We start from the raw sequence: 20675 nt of genomic DNA, 5'->3' as shown, positions 1-20675 counted from the left end.
TGTTTGTAGTTGGTGTTTTGATATGAATTAGAGAAACAGTGTTGTATAACTTGGTTTGAAACCGTTCTTTTGTTGGGCTTAATCAAAAGAGATGAAAGGAGGACAGCTTTTGGCTTGTAAATTATTCATCATTCAGATGGATATAATCTTCATCTTCATATACATAAGATTTCATTAAGATTAATGAATGTTGCTACAGACGACAATAGTGTCATTATTTAGTCAGTTCGAATCAACTTGAGTCTATGTTGATTCAGTTTGGTTCAATAACAGTGTTGATGTTGAATTTATGAATGGATAACAAAACACATTTCCATTTACACCTTAATTTAATGTCACCGTCTCACAATAAGCAAGTATAAATGTGGTTTTTATACCTGGATTTTAATGTGGTCGAGCGATCTGATTGTGATTCGATTATTTAAAGCTTTAATGCCAAGTGTGATCCGTATGTGATCTGTAATAAGGCAAAGAATGCACTTAAAAGAATTTGAATCTACTGTTTATTCAGAATCATTGTAAGACATTGGAGTGCTATTTTATTTTATATCATAAGTAAAATAAGACAAATGCATTAATATTTAGTCCTTTTTGTTTTAGCATAACAGTCAAAGTGGCAAAATAATTCTTACTCAGAAACTTTCAGACCTGCACTGCATGTCATTAATAGCAGAATATAAAAAGCAGTATTTTCAAAGTACTTGTTTACAGCAGTTTTTAACACATATTTTGTCAAACATTAGTATTTTGTATACAATCTAATCATTATTGATAATAACGAGATGTGAAAAAGATCCTCTTGAAATTTCAAATAAGTTGCTTTTCAAAAGCAAAAATTCTGATATAATATAATAAAGAGTGATTATTTGCATTTAATAATTAGTAAAATACTTTTATATTATAGAGTAGATCAAACTTTTTAGCTTTTATGACCTAACACTAACAGTCTAGCATTTTCTTCAAAGGTTTTCTTGGACTAAAATACTATTCATGAGAATAAAAAGAATCATTCATTTCTTCATTCATTATTCATTATGCTTGTTCAGAAGTACTTGTCCAAACTCTCAATAGCATCTTGTTTTGTGTGGTTTCTCCATTCATCTGGGATCTCACCTTGATCCTAAAATTTTTTCTCGTAGTACTCTTCCAGTTCTTCCTGGAATCTGCAGACAAACCGCTTCCAGTATGACAGCTCGGTGAGGTCAGGGGTGATGCTCCATTCTGCATAAATACCTCCTGCTGATTTGTAATCTTTATATGGAATTAATTTTTCAGATTCATGAGATGGGCGAAAACTCTTAGTACTAGTCACTAGAGTTGTGCAAAAGTCTGCACAAAGATTTTTTGTTCCTGTATAATGCCACCCATTGAGTCCTTCAGGTCGATGGAAAGGAACACTGTGAGATTGTGGATCATGGTCTTCTGCTGTGTTGGTGCAGATGGCTTTACAGAACGGACACTGAACCCAACAGCACTGACAGAGGTGTTCGTATAGAATCTCATCAGGCCTGTCCTTATTATCCAGCTTCTGTCGAAAAGATTCTGTACTGAATTCATTGCTAATCTCAGATATTATAGAAGGAAGTTGTTTTCTTATTACCTTTGCTAGGTGTTCTACATCAACATCATCACGACTCACTCCTTTAAGGTCATTTTCAGAGAAAATCAGCACATCTGATAGATTCAGTGTGAAAATCATCAACCACCGATCAGCATCTCTACTGTTTTTACCAACCCTTTCAGATGCTCTCTGCACTGCTTCTATGATCTGATTATCTTTCTGTCTTAAATCAGCTTTCATCTTGGGCAGAACACTGATGGTGAAGTTATCATTTATGTAACGACTGACTTCATCTCTGATGAAACTCTTGAAGTGTTCTTTGGGATTATGAATGTAGGTTTTGAATTTCTCAAAATTCTCCTCTTCTGCCAGTATCTTCAGGATGTGTTTCTCCAGATTAGATCTGTTTCCATTCAGTGATTCACAGTTTGATCTCATGTCATCTGCCAAATCCCGGGCAGTTTTTTTGTAGACGCTCTGCTCAATGGGTTCTTTGAGTTTGTTACAGATGATCTGTCCTATAATGGTAGCTGATGTTGCTCCCTGACAGTATTTCTGGAAAATTCTGTAATAGTCTTCTCTTTTTCTTGTAAAATAGAGAACAGGGTCATTGGCTTCCTTGAAGATTTTGTTTTGGTCAGTGAGTGTCTTTTGTACACTTTTGCATATGGAAAGTACCAGATCACTGAAGAAGTGTTTCTTGAACACATATTTCTGTTGTCTTTGCTCATGTTCTATTAATTTTGCCTTGATGAAATCAATGAGTTGTTGAATGTAGCTTTTGTTGTAGCCCATCTTTGCAATGTTATATGAAAAGATCATTTTGTATGCTCCGTGAGCAATGTCTACAAGTAAGTTTCTTATTTGGTTGTCATCCTCTTTAGAATATTCAGTCTTTGTAAACATATTTGCAAATTGTTGTGTTATTGCAAAATGTTTTTTTTTTTATCTGCACATAGTCTGAATAGCTTGACAACTCCAAGACATTACGTTGTGTGTCTAGTACAGGGGAACTTTCATTGATGTCCCTGAGGAGAACTCTCAGATCTCTTAAAATGTCAATGTCTTTGACTTGAGGTGTCTTTTTGATAATTTCATTCAAACAGGTTTCCCAAAATGAATCAAACTTTTTTTGCAGGATTTTATCATCATTTGCTTTGTCTTTAAGAGTTAAGGCAAGATCTTTGGCCTTCTCAAGGAGAGCGTTTTCATTTTGTGTCCTCTGAGCATCAATCTTTTTCTTCAGTACTCTCTGCTGAAGCACCTCATTCAGTTTCCTCTGTGTTTCCCTAACAATGTTTTCCTGTATGTGTGAGACTTTTATTTCAAAAGATTTTTTCCACTGAATCAGTATACTGGCATTGGTGTCTTTCTCAAAGAATTCTGTCATAGATCTTTTCACTTCTGCACTTTTTATATTTAGTTTATCTTGGAGATCTGTTTCCTCAACCACATTGATTGCTCCATTTTCAATTTGGTTCTGTAGTGTATTTTCAGTTTCCAGTATTGCCTTCCGAAGACTCCAGGTCCACTTACTGTATTCTGTCTCCAGTTTCCTATAAGCGGCGATCTCCAGGGCATTTTTGAAGCTGAACACAAAGCGTTCCTTCAGCAAAGCCTCCCAGAGATTTGTAATGTGACTTTTTATGTCTGTCAGCATCATGCCGTTTGAGTTTGAGACATGAGAAAGAATAGTTTTCTTAAGGTTGTGAACATTTTCACAATATGAAGGGTTTGGTGGTGCCATTGGTGGGCTGCCTTCCCAGAGCTGAGCAAAATACATCACATCTTTCTGTACATCGAATGCAATGACATCACTAAATCGTTCTGCATCACAGACTTCATCTTCAGCAGCGAGTCTTGTCATCTTATCCAGTTTCTCCTGCAGTCGTCTCCTTCCCTCCATGTTTTTCTCTCCAGCTGTGACGTCTGCAATGTTCTGATGCACAAACACACAGCTGGGAGTCAGTTTGACCTCCTTCATTCTCATGAAGGCCTGAACCACAATCTGGAGAATGTCCTGCATCTCAGATGGGTTTTCTCCAAAGATGTTGACTAATGTCAGATTTCCAAGACCAACAACAAATGTGGCCAATTCATTGTCATGATGTCTGGTTGAACCTCCTGCCAGTTCTAGAGCACGAAGACCCTCAGTATCAACAACTAGAATATAGTTAATATTCATCTGTGTTTTCATCTCGTCTGACACTTTGACCAACTGCATGAAGGCTCCTCTGGTGCACCTGCCAGCACTGACCGCAAACTGGAGTCCAAACATGGCGTTCAGCATGGTGGATTTCCCAGAGCTCTGAAGCCCTAAGACTGACAGCACAAAGACTCTCTGGTCTCCCAGTTTGTGGATGAGTTCATTTATAACAGCAGAGATCCAGACCAGAGGAACATGAGCCGCATCTCCATCCATCAGCTCCAGTGGAAATCCAGAGATCATCATCTCTGCTGCGAGACTCGGGAGAGAAGAGAAATCAAACTGCAGATCTTTCTTGTTCTCCTTCACAGATGAACATGATTCATAGATCTGACCGATCTCCCTCATGATGTGCTCAAAACCAAAGGTTGCATCTTGAAGTTTCTTTGATAAATCCCAAAAGTTCTGTTTGTTTGGCAACAGTTCCACAGATTTATTACTGCTACTGCTCCTACTTAGTTTTGAGACTTCTGTCCATGTTCTGTTATACTTGTGAAGTAGATCAGAAAGATCAGCTGAGGTATATTCATCCAGGAGAATTCTGAGCCACTTGAGGAAAAACATTGACTTATTTGTAGCATGTGAGTTCATTTGTTTCATGAATAAATTTATAAACTCACTGATGGGAGCTTTATGCTGCTCTTCACGGATTTTCCTCATCTCAACTTTTTTATTACTAATTTCCATTTCTGGGTCAACCCCTTGAGGTCGATTTAGCTCTTTATTCATCTTACACCACTGATGCCACAGTGTGCCCTGATGAGGCAGAAATGATTCTTTGATTTTTGTCAGATCTTTCTTCTCTAGTAAACCTATCATATGCTGTACTGCATCCTTTCCTGTCTTGCAGTCATTATCATCTTCCTCATCTACTCTGATGTCTGAGTGTTTGGACACATCTTCAAGTCTGAAAGTGAAAGCAGATGGGAGACAATCTGTAATAGCTTTTCTGAGATCTTCAGACACATCTGCCTGACCCCTGTCCTTCAAACCAATTTTATATTTCCCATTCCTCTGCTCAGTGAGAGCTGAAACATTCTCAGGAAGAAGGCAAATCAGTGGCTTTGGATCCTTGTAGAGGCTTTGGATGTTTGCCATTCTTTTGTCATTCCTGTCCAGCGTTGGTAAAACAACAACATTGACTGAGGCCATGCTAGTCATTATATCCAGCTGTTTCTCATGTTCTCCTGCATCACCGTGTAGATTACAGAAGGCAACACGGTCAGTGTTGTCATCATCTGTCCTGGAGGGGCAGAACCAGGCGATCTCCACCACTCCGTCCATCAGGACTCTGGTTCTGCTGCTGCCAGGGCAGTGTCTGTGGAAGAACGTGTGGTGTTTCTCATTGATCAGATTGTTGATCAGCTGAGACTTGGATGAGGACACAGAGCCAAACCTGAAGAAAAACACCATTGGAGATTCTGCCTTCCAGACTGGCTGGCTTTGACTCATGGTTTCACTGTCGTTGTTTTTTATCTTCCAGCTCTGGTTAATTTCTCTGAATGTCCAGAGAGGAAACTCGATCTGTTGTGTGAATGGATCAGGAACAAGCAGAGGCAGAGCGTATCGGCACTGAGAGAGTTTAGTGACCATCAGCTGCTTCAGGAAACCATCAGCACAATGAAACACGGCCATCTGAACATCCATCGGGTGAATCGGGTCTGCGTTGCTAGTTCTTTCATCAGACAGAGATGAACATTCAAAAATTTCACTAAAGACATCAACAGTGTATGCAGAAGATTGTTTGGATTTTTGTTGTCTTTCATTGCGATGCTTAGTGGTTTCTGTAACTGTGATACTTCTTGCTTTATAATTCATCATCAGTAGTTTTTGTAAGAACATATGAACCAATTCTTCCTCAGTGCAGGACCCATGGGACTGTAATGAATGTGCAGTTATCTGAAGAACATCTGAAACACTCAGTTTATTGTTGAACTTGGCTTCAAGTTGAAGTCTGTGAAAAAAAGTCCTCTGCTTTTTTCAGTTTGGCCTGTAAAATAAGTTAACAGTCATTTGTCTAACAGGATATTTTCTGCAAACAGATTACCAGACACCATATACAGTCATGGCCAAAAATATTGGCACCATTGGTAAATATGATCAAAGAAGGTTGTGAAAATTAATCTGCATTCTTAATTCTTTTGATCTTTTATTTAAAAAAAAATCACAAAATCTAAGCTTTCACTGGATAATAAGAATTTAAAATGAGGGGAAATATCATTATGAAATAAATGTTTTTCTCAAATTCACACTGGACACAATTATTGGCATCCCTAGAAATTCTTAGGAGTAAAATATCTCTGAAGTATATTCCCATTCATATTCTCAATTTTGAGCACTCCAGGGTGATTATGAATATGAAATTATCCAGACATGGCTTCCTGTTTCACAGAAATATAAATAGTAGGGAAAACAAAGCCCAGATTCAATTTGATCATCCATCACAATGAGAAAAAATAAAGAATATATTTCTGATGTGCAGCAAAAGATAATTGAGCTTCACAAATTAGTGAAGTGGCTTTAAGAAAAGAGCTAGAGCAGTGAAAATTCCCATTTCCACCATCAGGGCAATAATTAAGAATTTCCAACCAACAGAAAATGTTATAAACTGCCTGGAAGAGGTCAAGTGTCTATATCATCCTAATGCACGGTGAGGAGGAGAGTTTGAGTGTCTACAGACTCTTCAAGGGTCACAGCTGGAGAATTGCAGAAAACAGTTGAGTCTCAGGGTCAGAAAACATTAAAAAAAATTGTCAAACATCTCCTACATCACCAAATGTTGTTTGAGAGGGCTTCAAGAAAAATTCTCGTAGCTCATCCAAAAACAAACTCCAGCATATTCAGTTATCAGACACGACTCAAACTTCAAATGGGACTGGCTTCTGTGGTCAGATGTAACTAAAAATGTAGCTTTTTAGCAGCGCAAACACTCAAGATGGGTTTGGTGAACACAGAGATAAAAAGTACCCCATGTGTACAATGAAATATAATGCTGTATTTTTGATGTTGTGGGCCTATATTTCTGCTGGAGGTCCTGGACATCTTGTTTAGACACATGGCATCTTTGATTCTATCAAATACCAACAGATAAAAAATCAACAAGTGACTGACTCTGTTAGAAATCTTATAATGGACCATGTTTGGATCTTCCGACCGTACAATAATCCAAACACAAACCTCAAAAACAACACAGAAATGGGTCACTGAGCTCAAAAACAAGCTTCTGTTATGGCCATTCCAGTCCTCTGAACTGAACCCTACGGAAAATGAGAGGAATGAACTGAAGAGGAGAAGCTGGGAATCTAAAGGGTCTGAAGTGATTCTGGATGAAGGAATGGTCCCTGATCAGGCATTATAGGAGAAGAATTAGAGCTGTTAAACTGGCAAATGGAGGTTTCAAAAAGTACTGAATAAAAGGGTGCCGTTAATTGTGTCCAATGTGTATTAGAGAAAAACATTTATTTCATAATGATATTTCCCCTCATTTTAAATTCTTATTATCCAGTGAAAGGTTAGATTTTTGTGATTTTTTTTTTAAATAGATCAAAAGGATTAACAATGCAGATTAATTTCCACAGCCTCCTTTGATCATGTTTACCAAGGGTGCACATATTTTTGGCCATGACTGTAGCTTTATCCTTTAGTCAGACGTGATCAAGAACTTACACTTGGAAAACCTTATAAAACAACTTAAATTTAGAGGTATAGATGTGCATCAGTATTGTCTGTACATTTTTCTTCCTCTGGGCAATGAATTTGTTCCCAGTAGTTTATCTCATAACTGATTTATATAGTGAGAATACAGTATTTTTATATGATTCAACAGACTTTTGTATGACCACTATATTCAACATCTGCACCCTTCATCCCTTTGTCATTATGGGGTATGTACTGTAGATTGATGTGAATAAAAAATTTAGCTTTAGCTTGCAACTTGCAACAATCCAAAAAAAATTCCCACCAATCACACTTTTAGCTATATATCCCATATAACCAAGTGTTTTCAGTTACTCTGGTTGGTTTACACTTCACACAGAAATTACCCGGTCTCTCTCTCCGTTTTCTTTTGTGACTGTGTTGTCCATGTTGTCTTCAACAGTTTTGGTTTGATCTAGTAGGAAAAAACAAAGCGAATGTTCATTCTACGTAATTATTGCAGAGTGGGTAGACTTTGTGTTTGTTAGTTTGTAACCACCTAAGTTTTTATCTGCCATTTACAGAGCAATTCATATGGCATAATGAATATTAAATGACTCATTAAATGGAAAGAATTAATTGACTACAGCACAGTAAATAACAGCATTCACCTAAACACTTGAGTTTCCTCATCTGATATATGTGTTACGAAGTGTTGCTGAAGGACAGATAGAGTACAGGATCAAGTATCCAATAAAGAGTCTTTAAAAATAAAGCACAGGTAACCAGGGGTCCATTCTTCGTACCTCACTTAATACATCTGAGATGATTTAAAAAGATGCCAGATCTTCTAATTGTGATAACTGATCTCTGGGTAATTTGGTTCTTCAAACAAATTTGCGGATTTGTTTAAAATGTCTGGATAAAATTGTCTAAGATTACTGCTCATTCTCATGTTCCCCTTAAAAGGGCCGATGTACAGTGGGTACAGAAAGTATTCAGACGCCCTTCAATTTTTCACTCTTTGTTATATTGCAGCCATTTGCTAAAATCATTTAAGTTCATTTTTTTCCTCATTAATGTACACACAGCACCCCATATTGACAGAATTGTTGACATTTTTGCACATTTATTAAAAAATAAAAACTGAAATATCACATGGTCCTAAGTATTCAGACCCGTTGCTCAGTATTTAGTAGAAGCACCCTTTTGATCTAATACAGCCATGAGTCTTTTTGGGAAAGATGCAACAAGTTTCTCACACCTGGATTTGGGGATCCTCTGCCATTCCTCCTTGCAGATCCTCTCCAGTTCTGTCAGGTTGGATGGTAAACGTTGGTGGACAGCCATTTTCAGGTCTCTCCAGAGATGCTCAATTGAGTCTAAGTAAGGGCTCTGGCTGGGCCATTCAAGAACAGTCACGGAGTTGTTGTGAAGCCACTCCTTCATTATTTTAGCTGTTTGCTTAGGGTCATTGTCTTGTTGGAAGGTGAACCTTCGGCCCAGTCTGAGGTCCTGAGCACTCTGGAGAAGGTTTTCGTCCAGGATATCCCTGTACTTGGCCGCATTCATCTTTCCCTCGATTGCAACCAGTCGTCCTGTCCCTGCAGCTGAAAAACACCCCCACAGCATGATGCTGCCACCACTGTTGGGACTGTATTGGACAGGTGATGAGCAGTGCCTGGTTTTCTCCACACATACTGCTTAGAATTGAGGCCAAAAAGTTCTATCTTGGTCTCATCAGACCAGATAATCTTATTTCTCAGTTTTTTAGCAAACTCCATGCAGGCTTTCATGTGTCTTGCACTGAGAAGAGGCTTCCGTCGGGCCACTCTGCCATAAAGCCCTGACTGGTGGAGGGCTGCAGTGATGTTTGACTTTCCACAACTTTCTCCCATATCCCGACTGCATCTCTGGAGCTCAGCCACAGTGATCTTTGGGTTCTTCTTTACCTCTCTCACCAAGGCTCTTCTCCTCCGATAGCTCAGTTTGGCCGGACGGCCAGCTCTAGGAAGGGTTCTGGTCATCCCAAACATCTTCCATTTAAGAATTATGGAGGCCACTGTGCTCTTAGGAACCTTAAGTGCAGCAGAAATTTTTTTGGAACCTTGGCCAGATCTGTGCCTTGCCACAATTCTGTCTCTGAGCTCTTCAGGCAGTTCCTTTGACCTCATGATTCTCATTTGCTCTGACATGCACTGTGAGCTGTAAGGTCTTATATAGACAGGTGTGTGGCTTTCCTAATCAAGTCCAATCAGTATATTCAAACACAGCTGGACTCAAATGAAGGTGTAGGAACCATCTCAAGGATGATCAGAAGAAATAGACAGCACCAGAGTTAAATATATGAGTGTCACAGCAAAGGGTCTGAATACTTAGGACAATGTGATATTTCTGTTTTTCTTTTTTAATAAATTTGTAAAAAATGTCAACAATTCTGTGTTTTTCTGTCAATATGGGGTGCTGTGTGTACATTAATGAGGAAAAAAACTGAACTTAAATGATTTTAGCAAATGGCTGCTATATATCAAAGAGTGAAAAATTTAAGGGGGTCTGAATACTTTCTGTACCCACTGTATTGATGATAAAAACCATAGGTCGCAATGCGTGGATTGCTAAAGTAGACATAATTTCTGCATTTAACATGATGCCTATTCACCCAGATTCATGGCATCTATTCGGGATTTGCTGGCACGTGAGATTTTATTTCTCATTACACTTAACCTTTGGATGCAAAAGAAGCCCCATGATTTATCAGAAGCTATTTGCTGGATACTGGCTAACAATTATTCAAATCCTCATCTAATTCACCTGCTCAGCAATTTTCTAATTATCTCCCCTCCCAATGCCATCCCAGCCACAAATATCCTGACAGTCCAAAAAGCTGTCGCTGAGCTTGGGATTTCCATTGCTCAAGAGAAAACTTGGCCCAATCCAATTTCAATCCAATTCATCGAATTTCTGGGCATCAGTCTAGATTCAGTGAAATTTGCTCTGCCAAAGGAGAAAATCGATAGAATAATCCTAGTCACTCTAGTAGAAAGCCTGAAGTGTTCCAAAAGCGGTCACCTCATTTTCACAATGCGCATAATTCTCCAAGGCCACCCTTTCATCTCACATCTCCTTACACTCACATCTTTGGCTCAAGCCCTAGAGGATCAAATTCCAATAACTCAGGCATGCTGCAACAAACTTATGGATCACCCTCCTTAAACAATGAAATGGCTTATCCTTCTTCTACAATGATCTAGTTTATCTCCCCAACGGCATTAAACTATTCACTGTTGCGGCCCCCTCTTTCGATTTTGGGGGATTTTACCAAGGCTATTGGTTTGCATCTCCATGTCCACCTCAGCTGCTCAACTCTCCCCAGTCCTCAGCGCTGTTTGAACTCTACCCTCTAGTTGTGGCAGCTTTTCTATGGGAGAAAGATTGGACAGCAAGCAGTATCTTGGTTTACTGCAACAACAAAGCGAACATTCACTGCATAAATAAAGGCTGTTCTCATTCCCCCGCATTCATGCCACTACTAAAACGCCTAATCTGGATTTCAGCATGCGATTAGTTTATTATAAATGATAAACACATTCCCGGATCCAAAAATGAAATCACTGACGCTCTTTCTCGTGTAATGTTCCAGAATTTCAGAGCATTGACTCCAGAGGCAGACCCATCTCCAACCAGTGCCTCACTATTCACAACTTATCTTCCTGTAAGCCATCCCTTAAAACCCCTCCTCGAAGCTTCCCTCGATTCTATACTCCAAGCTGTTTCATCCAGAACCCTCCATTCTTATCTAACAGCTTGGAGATGTTTCAAAGCATTCCACCTCTTGTATAACCTGACATTTCCTGATTTCTTCCTTATCTTAATCACTTCGTTCATCTCCTACCTTAATTCCTCAAAGAAGCTGGGACTATCAAAGTTTACCGAAGCAGCATCCAGTTTTTTCACAAATTAATCTATGGCTCCCCTTCCATCAATAAATCATTATTAAACCTCTCTCCTAAATTAAAGGAATTCAGTGCTCTCAACCATCAAGCCCGGATGCCAGACTTCCTATAATTTTTGCGATTTGAGCTAATTTTTGGCAACCATTGCAGCTCAAAAAGGCCTTCAAGAGCTATATCAGGTTTACACTGTAAAAAATGGATTGAGCTATCTACTTAAAAAGAAAATGGTAACAATATTACACAAAATATTTTTGAGTAGATTTTTAAATAGAATCTACCTGAATAAATCATGTAAAATCTCCTAAATAAATTAATTTATGACGCAATGAATTTAATATAATTAGTGAAATGGGCTCATTTATATTAAGTTGATTCTCAAAAGTTTGTGATTTTGAATAAGCCTGTACATTTAAAAGACTGTATATACAGCCAGACAGCAGTAGAAAAAGATGGATAAATCAGATTTAATCATCATTAGAGGTCTGAACATTTCATTCATTGTTATTAAGGACATAGCACTATCTGATCACTTCTGTATTTTCTTTGATATATTGATCTCTGCTACCACTGTATATAGATCTGTCTCTGTTTGAAAGAGATGCATTAACGAGAACACTAGTGTGCTATTTATGGAGGCTATATCTTTAACACCAAGCAATTCTGCACATTCTGTTGATCTTCTCCTTGATTCCTTTAACTCAAAGGTTAAGAATGTTATTAATGATATTGCTCCTGTGAAAGTCAGCAAGAAGACTGGCAGACAGAAATCAGCTTGGAGAAAATCAACAGCAGTAGAGAGTATGTAAAGGCAATACAGAAAAGCTGAGCAGATGTGGAGGAAGACGAAACTTGAAATTCACTATAGCATCTATAAAGACAGCCTTCATGCTTTCAATGTGGAGCTAGCTACAGCTACAGAGTTTCTTCTCAAAACTTATAAACAGTAACTTAAACAACACTTGCACTCTTTTTGCTACTGTTGAGAGGCTGACAACACCCCCCCCCCCCCCCCCCCCACCCCAAGTCAGATTCCCAGTGAAATGCACTCAGACAGCAAATGCAATGAGTTTGCTTCCTTCTTTTCTGAGAAGATCATTAATATCAAGAAGGCGATTAACACTTCCCAAAGTTATGAAGAGGTCAGACAGATTCATCCGCAATATCAAAAAGAAGATACTATGTCTGCTTTTGAAGAAATTGATAGCAAAATTTTGGAAGAAATAGCGCAGCACCTAAAATCATCAAACTGCTATCTTCACACTTCCCACATCTTTTTTAAAAAGTGTGCTTAACTATTTAGAAGCAGGTCTCTTAGAAGTGGTGAATACCTCACTTTTTTCTGGGACTTTTCCAAACTCTCTGAAAACTGCTGTTGTTCAGCCCCTTCTGAAAAAGAGCAATCTTAATAACACCATTTTGAGCAATAATAGACCAATATCCATATATCTGGTTTCCGACCGCATCACAGCACAGAGACAGCACTCAATAAGATAATAAATGATATTTGCTTAAATTCTGATTCTGGCAAAAGTGATGGTATTGCTAGATCTCAGTGCTGCATTTGACACTGTCGATCATAACAATTCTACAGAGACTGGAAAACTGGGTTGGGCTTTCTGGGGTGGTACTCAAATGGTTCAGGTCATAATTAGAAGGGAGAGGTTATTATGTGAGAGCATAAGTCTAAGTGGACATCCATGACATGCGGAGTCCCACAAGGCTCAATTCTTGCACCGCTCTTGTTTAGCCTGTATATGCCCCCAATAAGTCAAATAATAAGAGAGAACCAAATTGCTTATCACAGCTATGCTGATGATACCCAGATTTATAGCCTTATCGCCAAATGACTACAGCCCCATTGACTGCCTCTGCCAATGCATTAATGAAATTAACAGTTGGATGTGCCAGAACTTTCTTCAGTTAAACAAGGAAAAAACTGAAGTCATTGCATTTGGAAATAAAGATGAAGTTTTCAAGGTGAATTCATACCTTGACTCTAGGGGTCTAACAACTAAAAATCAAGTCAGGAATCTTGGTTTGATTTTGGAGACAGACCTTAGTTTCAGTAGTCATGTCAAAGCAGTTTTTAAATTCCTTGTTTTATTTTTATGATTATTGTTTTTATGATTATTATTTTTATGATTATTTTACTTTCTTTTATGTAAAGCACTTTCAATTATCATTATGTATGAAATGTGCTATATAAATAAACTTGCCTTGCCTAAATATTGGAAAATACTGCACTAGAACTAGCAAAGCTATTATTCAATGAACAAGGCATAATGCCTTATAGGAGTATCCATAACCATAATCTCAACTTTTCTGCACAGTGGTAACGACAGAAACTTCAACACAACAGAAACTCTTTCAAATGTCAAACGTAACTGAACATTAAACATTAATAGTTGTCTCCCTTCACTCAAAAACACATAAAATACCACTTAATTTCAATATTATCCAGCCATACATGCAAAGTATGCTGGGAACTAACAATCACCGCTAAAATAAAACTGCAAAATTGAGCTAATTCTCTTAAAATAAATAGGTAACCTTCTTCCCTTGAATTTTTCAGTTTAATCAGTTCCTCAGTTCAGGCTGTAAAACTGTTTAAGTTTCCTTTAAAAAAAAAATGAGGAGAAAACATCTCTTGGTTTTATAAGTGAAAAGTACTCAATATTTTCTATACAACACTGAGCCACAATTTCTTTTATGAAATAGTCTATACATACTATTTTTAATTATCACCTTAATTTTTTTAATGAAAATTATAAGACCCATGATTAATTTTTTACAGTGTAGGCTAATCATTTCCACATAAAGAAAACTCATCTAGCCTTGATCAGCTGACTGGATTAAATAAAAATAAAAAAAACTTTCATTGTACCTCTTCTGATGTTTGTGTGAGCTCTCCATCCGTTGTTTCCATTCGCACTGCTTATTCGGTGGTGGACGAGGCTCTCCCTTATGACTCAGTGAGCCACCGCTCCCTTTAGTCACAGTGTGAGCCCCCCTCCCTCTGTAGTTTTGAGTTGCGCTGTTACGTCTCTTTCACACAAATTCCGTCTGCAGTGCGTATTTTTCTAAGCCAATGTTGCGGTGCGGTCCGGCAGTGATCCAGCAGCGGTGTGTCTGCAGCAGTGCAGATCGTTTCAACACAGAAGGCTATTTCTGCTGTGCTGCACGCACTAAATTAATGTGACAGTGAATTGTTTGCGGTAAAAATGAACATGGATTGCCATGGAAATGTAGTAATTTCACCATACATGGGTATAAAGTCTACTGTGTTTTACAGTCAACCCATATGGCTTTTTGGCTATAGGTTTAAAACAAGGAAAAGTGCACTTTTAGATAAACAAGGCCACATAATAGATGCACTTTTAGAGATAGAAAAACAAAGTTCTTTAAGAGCCACAGGATTGCTTGTAATAAATTTTAAATGCAAAAGAAAAGGCACAAAAGCCGACTGTCTGTCAGTGGTGAGTTTTAATTTAAAATATTTATGATAGCCTACTTTTAACGCAAGGAACTAGGCTATATGATGTTTAACTGTTTTGCCACTTGCTAGATGGAGCAACTTAATACAGTATACAAATCTTGAAGTCAAATGCATTGAATAATACGTTGTTTATATGTATTGAGTTTAAACATGAATGTCTATAAAAGATTATATTACTGTACTGAGATAAAAGAGGATCACAACTGAAAAAGCATTTTCAGTAACAAATTTGGATTTGAAATCAAAATAATGGATAAATGTTGTGTTTGTGGTAAACAGCCGCAGACCAGAAGAGGACTGCAAACGTGCCCTGTGTGAAAGCACAATGAGTCCACACTGCTTCTGCACTGGATAGATAATGCACATGGACTGCATACGCACTGCAGATGGAGTATGTGTGAAACGGGTGTTACTCGGCGGCGGATGGGGCTCTCCCTTCCAATGCAGTGAGCCGTGCTCCCTTCAGTCGCAGTGTCTGTTCTGTTCTACTGTTCTACACACTGTTCTAACTGCAGTATACTGTACAAGAATCTCAGTTTTGTTTTACACACTGCTTTTTAGATGTGCAGCTATTGTGACGTGGCAATGTTATGCATTCCTCAAATGATTATAGGTATGGCAGCAAGAAAGTGAAAGTGTTCTTTTGTGAAGAAGTCCTTATTGAACTTTCATAGATTTTTTTTTCATTTAGATAAATGTTAGATGTGTGGTTAGTCTTTTTTCTTTTATGTATGTGTGTGTGTGTACTGTATACACCACGTTCCAAATTATTATGAAAGTGATATATCAATAGGATTTTGGTACAATAAAGATTTCGTTTTTGCATCTTTTTAGATAACTGGTATCAATCTCAGACAGGTTTGGTTAATAGTTTGAAGGTCTTCTTAGGTAAATGGAAACCCTACCTGAAGAGGTTGTTCCAAATTATTAAGCAAGTCACAGTTCTCATGAAATATGGTGAGGAAGATCTTTCTGAAGATGAAAAGTATGAAAAAATGCAATGTCTTGCAAAAGGCATCAAAACAAACAATATTTTGTGAAAAGCAAACTGAGATTATTGAACTGTCAAAAGATTTGTGGGTGAGTTAGAGCACAGGAGATCTTGGTCAGATAAAGATTTATTAAGGAAAGTTTCTGTCAAATAAATGAACTGTATTGTAATGGCAGCTGTAAGAAAGCCACTGCTGAGCAGCAGACAGGTGTTTGTAGCTACTGGAGTCTCAAGATCCTCTCCATGCAGACTAACAGTTGTGTGTAAAGCTGCGTTTCAGTCACTGCTAACCAAACCTCACAAAGAGAAACCTGCACAGTGGCTGTAGAAACACATGAAGACTTGTTTTTAAATAGTTTTATTCACTTACAAATGCTGCAGTACAATGGATGGTCCAAATAATTGGATTTCTGATAGTTGATGAATGGCCATCCTATTCCAATGAGACTGAAACATCATCAATGAGGCGTTGGGTGATGATTTGGGTTGGAATATTGGGAAGTGAGATGTAAGGTCATTTTAGGGTGTCACTTTGTCATACAACAATTGGTCTGTGCAGCGCAAACAAAGCCAAAACGTGGATATTTTAGGCAATATAGAAATCCTGGCCAGGACATGTCCTGAGAAAATGGCACGTTATGTCACCCTAGTTTAAATTAATCTAATGTTATGAAATAAGTTATGACAGCAAAGTGTAGTCAAGTGTAATTGAATATATTTCAACAACAAATAGAAATTTTATAATTTATAAGTTAATTTAAAAACTGCATTATGTTTACTTTACATGTTTGCATACATTTTTTTTAGTTAAGTGTTGATTATTACGGTTAAAAATAAGTAGTAGGCTAATTAAAATTTAAGTTTGGGCTCTTTTGTTAATTGTAGCCTATTGTTATGTAAAAGGGCTCCCTAGTATAAAGCATAAGCTGAGGGTTTTTATCACTAAAATTCTTTTAATTATAATTGAATTTATTTAAAAAAAGCAACTTGTTTGGTAAATCACTGTTTAAAATGTATAAAAAAAATACATTAAATTAATTATTTAAGGGTTATGTATTTGATTTTTAGCATTCAAAATTGTTCCGTTAATTTACTACAACTTTAATTGAGAGGGGTTTTTGTGAGTATTTAAAATGTGGGTGTGGTTAAATGTTTAAACAGAATGAAATTCAGATCACAACTCTTGTTATTTTGACAAGTATTTGCTGATGAGTGATTTACTTGCCCGTTATTCCATCCCAGCCAGTCAGATAAATTCTGAAGATAAAATAATGAAGACATTACTTACCTCAAAACTACTTTTAAACTTCTTTTATTTTCATCTTTTATGATTACAAGAGCATAGAAACTTATGGAACTTAAGGAAGATTCAAAGGGAAAGTTCAAGAGAATGTTGAAATTAGCACCAATTAAAAGAACTGCATTAAAACAACACACAACACTACACACAATACAAAGCATATAGTGAGTAGTGTGTGTGTGTGTGTGTGTGTGTGTGTGTGTGTGTGTGTGTGTGTGTGTGTGTGTGTGTGTGTGTGTAAATTTTCTCCAAAGGAACACTGACTTGATGAAAATCTCAACTATAAACAGAGCTGGGTATAGATTACTCACAAATTGTTGTCCATTACTGACATGATAAAAACTGTCATTAATGTAGGTTGCTCATTTTAGGTAATGTATTCTGACTACATTTAGATAATTTTATCTACATTGTTTCAAACTTCTAGTTAAACATACCATATTGATATAAAAAAGCAAAGAGGATGAAAATATACTCCTTTTTTATATCAAGATCATTAAACTTTACATTACACCAGGGTTTCCCAAACTGGGCTTGATGTAGAAACTGCAGTGGGCTTGTGATAAAAAGCTTAGAATTAATGAAATCATAAAAATGTAAAATAAATTATTTAAACACTTTAATGCTAAAAATAGAAATATTTATTTTTGTTCACCTGCATGTGAATATGTCCATTAATTGACATTGAACTGTAAACTTGCGAACGTGTTGTTAAATTATTTAAAAATTAATTTCCTCAGAGATAATTAAAGTACATATTTTATATCAGAGGGGTTTGGCTGACAAAAAATGTTTGGGAATACATTACATGAACATAAAACATAAAAACAACAATGATATTTCATGCCTAAAGTCTTTATCCAGACTTCCAGAATCAACAGTTACTGGAGCTCACTGGATATGGTTGAGACATACTGTATTTACAGCTATACATCACCGGTGTTAAGTAACTTGAGTAATTATTTGATTCATACACAGTCTAATTGACCTTTCACCCAATTATCACCCAATTGACCTATCTGTAAGCCCCGCCCCCCTTAGTTACTGTTGCGCACTCCAACAAACAAACGGAGTTGCTACTACGGGGGAAAAAAATTATATATTATTTAAATTGTAAATTATTTGTACATAATGATACTTATCTACGAATACTTGTTTTACTGTTTTGTTGATTTAATAAAAAAAAAACACTATATTGCATGCAATATTCACTGTACAAAAAATACTGTACAGTACCTTGCTAATGAGACTAAATCTTTATTAATAATTGAATGAATGTCATAATTACATGTGATATAACATAAATAAAAAATAAAAAAATTATACTTACCAAAAATTATAGCCTATATTATAATAAGAATTTGAGAGAAAATGTTCTTAATTTTTGTGCAATGCAATCTTTTTTTTTAGTAGGAATTATTTTAAACCAATTCACCTAGACTCTGTTTCAATATTTTTAGATATATTTTTATAATCTATATGTAATTTTGTACTTATTTTTTTATTTTATATATATATATATATATATATATATATATATATATATATATATATATATATATATATATATATAAATAAAATATAATTTTCATCCCAGCAGTAGTGTGTTTTCTGAGTTCCCTGTGATTTACATGCCCAGCAGATTGGTCAATATTCTAATCATCCTGATGAAGGTTGTGCTGGTTAAAAGGACGGCCAATCAGTGTGAGTGCTGTCCAGTCCTCCGGCCACTGCTGACCCCGCGACCCCCTGAGTGACCCTCAGGTCAGAGGTCAGCTCCTAAGGTCAACCATCTCCGGCCACTGCACTGGACAGAGTCGTCTCCATGGAAACACAGGCCAGAGAGAGACCTGGGAGTCATGGAAACGACCCCTGGAGATGCGCTGGTGTTTCCTGAGAAGTCCTTCCACTCCCTCTGCTGGATCTGAACAAACAGACGCTGCAGCTCAGAAAGAACAGACGCTGCTGGGGGATGTTCATTATAACCTCAATCTGGTGTCAGTCTGCATGTAAAATCAGTCTAGATGTTTATAGCAAGCTGAAAGCATTTCAAACATTTTTATTTTTTAAAGCAGAATTTAGTAAATGTTTCATATAGTGTATAATGCTGTGTTTCCACATGGGCTTATTCTTCTTTTCTAATGCCATTTCCTTTCATTTGAGACTAGAAATCTCGGATTTGTCTTTCATCTCCAATGCAAGAAAAACAATTCAAGTGAATGAATGTCTTTACGTTCAGAGTTTTCTGCTCATATGTGCTGAAATCTGCAGTGTTTACATTCATCATTCATGGTGTACAACAGTATACAACACTTCATGCTCTGATCTTCTGCTCATACACAATGCTATATTGGTAAATTGTAACTTTATTATTGTCAAGTCCCCGGGCTGATCTGTCTGTTTTTTCTCTTATTGTGTGTGTGTGTGTATGTGTGCTAGTGGTTGTTTACACTTACCATGTGCTTCTGTGTCATCGTGGTGCCCGTCTCCGCCCTCTTGTTTCACTATTATTTTATTATTGGCCACAATCACCTGCTCTGCATTATGTTAATCACTCCTTCTCTATTTAGCCTCCTCTCGTGTGCTGTCTGTTGTCAGATTGTCGTGTTGTGCTCGTTTATGTCTTAGCTCCGTCTACATCTCATGTTTTGCCTGCACAGAGATCGTGCTAGTTTTGTGTTTATCCTTTAGTTTTGTTTTCTCCCTCTTCCTCCTGCTTTCAGGCAGTGCTAATTCTCCAACCCTTCCCTTGCTCGCGATCACCGATCGCTGTCAGTGCTCTTCTTCGCCTTGTGGCCGGTGCGCCACCAGTTCCCCGCCTCAACAGCGCCCCCGCCTCTCTGTCAGTTTATCTCGACCTTGCTTTGGTGGATTTTCCTGGTGGAATTCGTCCAGGAGGCGATAGGAGGATAGTTTTTTGTTTATTTTTTTTCCCCTTTTTTGAAATTCAAGCCTGTTAAATAAACTGACCTTTTTGGGCACCTGCAACTGAGTCCAAGTCTCGTACTGACAGAACGATCTGACCATCATGGACTCAGCAGGTGCAGATCCCCTCAGATCAGCAGTCACCCAGCAGGGCATTCTCTTGGGCCAGCATGCCTCCCAGCTGACATCCACGTCCAGGGAGGTTGAGTTCCTTAATGCTCAGTTGTCGGTGCTGACTGCCCAGCTCCAGGAACTTCGCAGACAGACATCTGCCAGAACAGAGGACACCACCAGTCTTTCCTCTCCCCGTCATGACCCTGAGCCTCATGCCAACAATCCACCTCCCTATGATGGGAACCCCAACTCTTGCAGAGCCTTCCTGTCTCGGTGCTCCCTAGTCTTTGCCCTTCAGCCCCGCCGGTACGCCCAGGAGGAGGCTAAGGTGGCTTATGTTTTAACCCTCCTCACAGACAGGGCCCGTGACTGGGGAACTTCAGTGTGGGAGGCCCGGGCTCCCTTTTGTGCTTCTTTTGAGGACTTTCGACAGGAGATGGTCATGTTATTTGATCGTTCTGCTCGGGGTGATGAGGCGGCAGCCCAGCTAGCA

The 20675-nt window shown here is 37.8% G+C and overlaps 1 protein-coding gene across 1 annotated transcript; it reads right to left on the bottom strand.

The window, feature by feature from the left end:
• Positions 1–502: 502 nt before the first annotated feature.
• Positions 503–5744, bottom strand: LOC122136333 (interferon-induced very large GTPase 1-like; the record flags this gene model as incomplete). Its single annotated transcript, XM_042719194.1, is given in 2 exon segments — positions 503–2460; positions 2495–5744. Coding segments are annotated over 2 exon segments (4668 nt in total), but the record flags the coding sequence as incomplete, so codon positions are not given.
• Between the last annotated feature and the right edge of the window lie 14931 nt (positions 5745–20675).

Source organism: Cyprinus carpio, chromosome B2 (assembly GCF_018340385.1).
Source record: "Cyprinus carpio isolate SPL01 chromosome B2, ASM1834038v1, whole genome shotgun sequence".
Taxonomy (NCBI): domain Eukaryota; kingdom Metazoa; phylum Chordata; class Actinopteri; order Cypriniformes; family Cyprinidae; genus Cyprinus; species Cyprinus carpio.
This window is presented reverse-complemented; position numbering and strand designations above follow the sequence as displayed.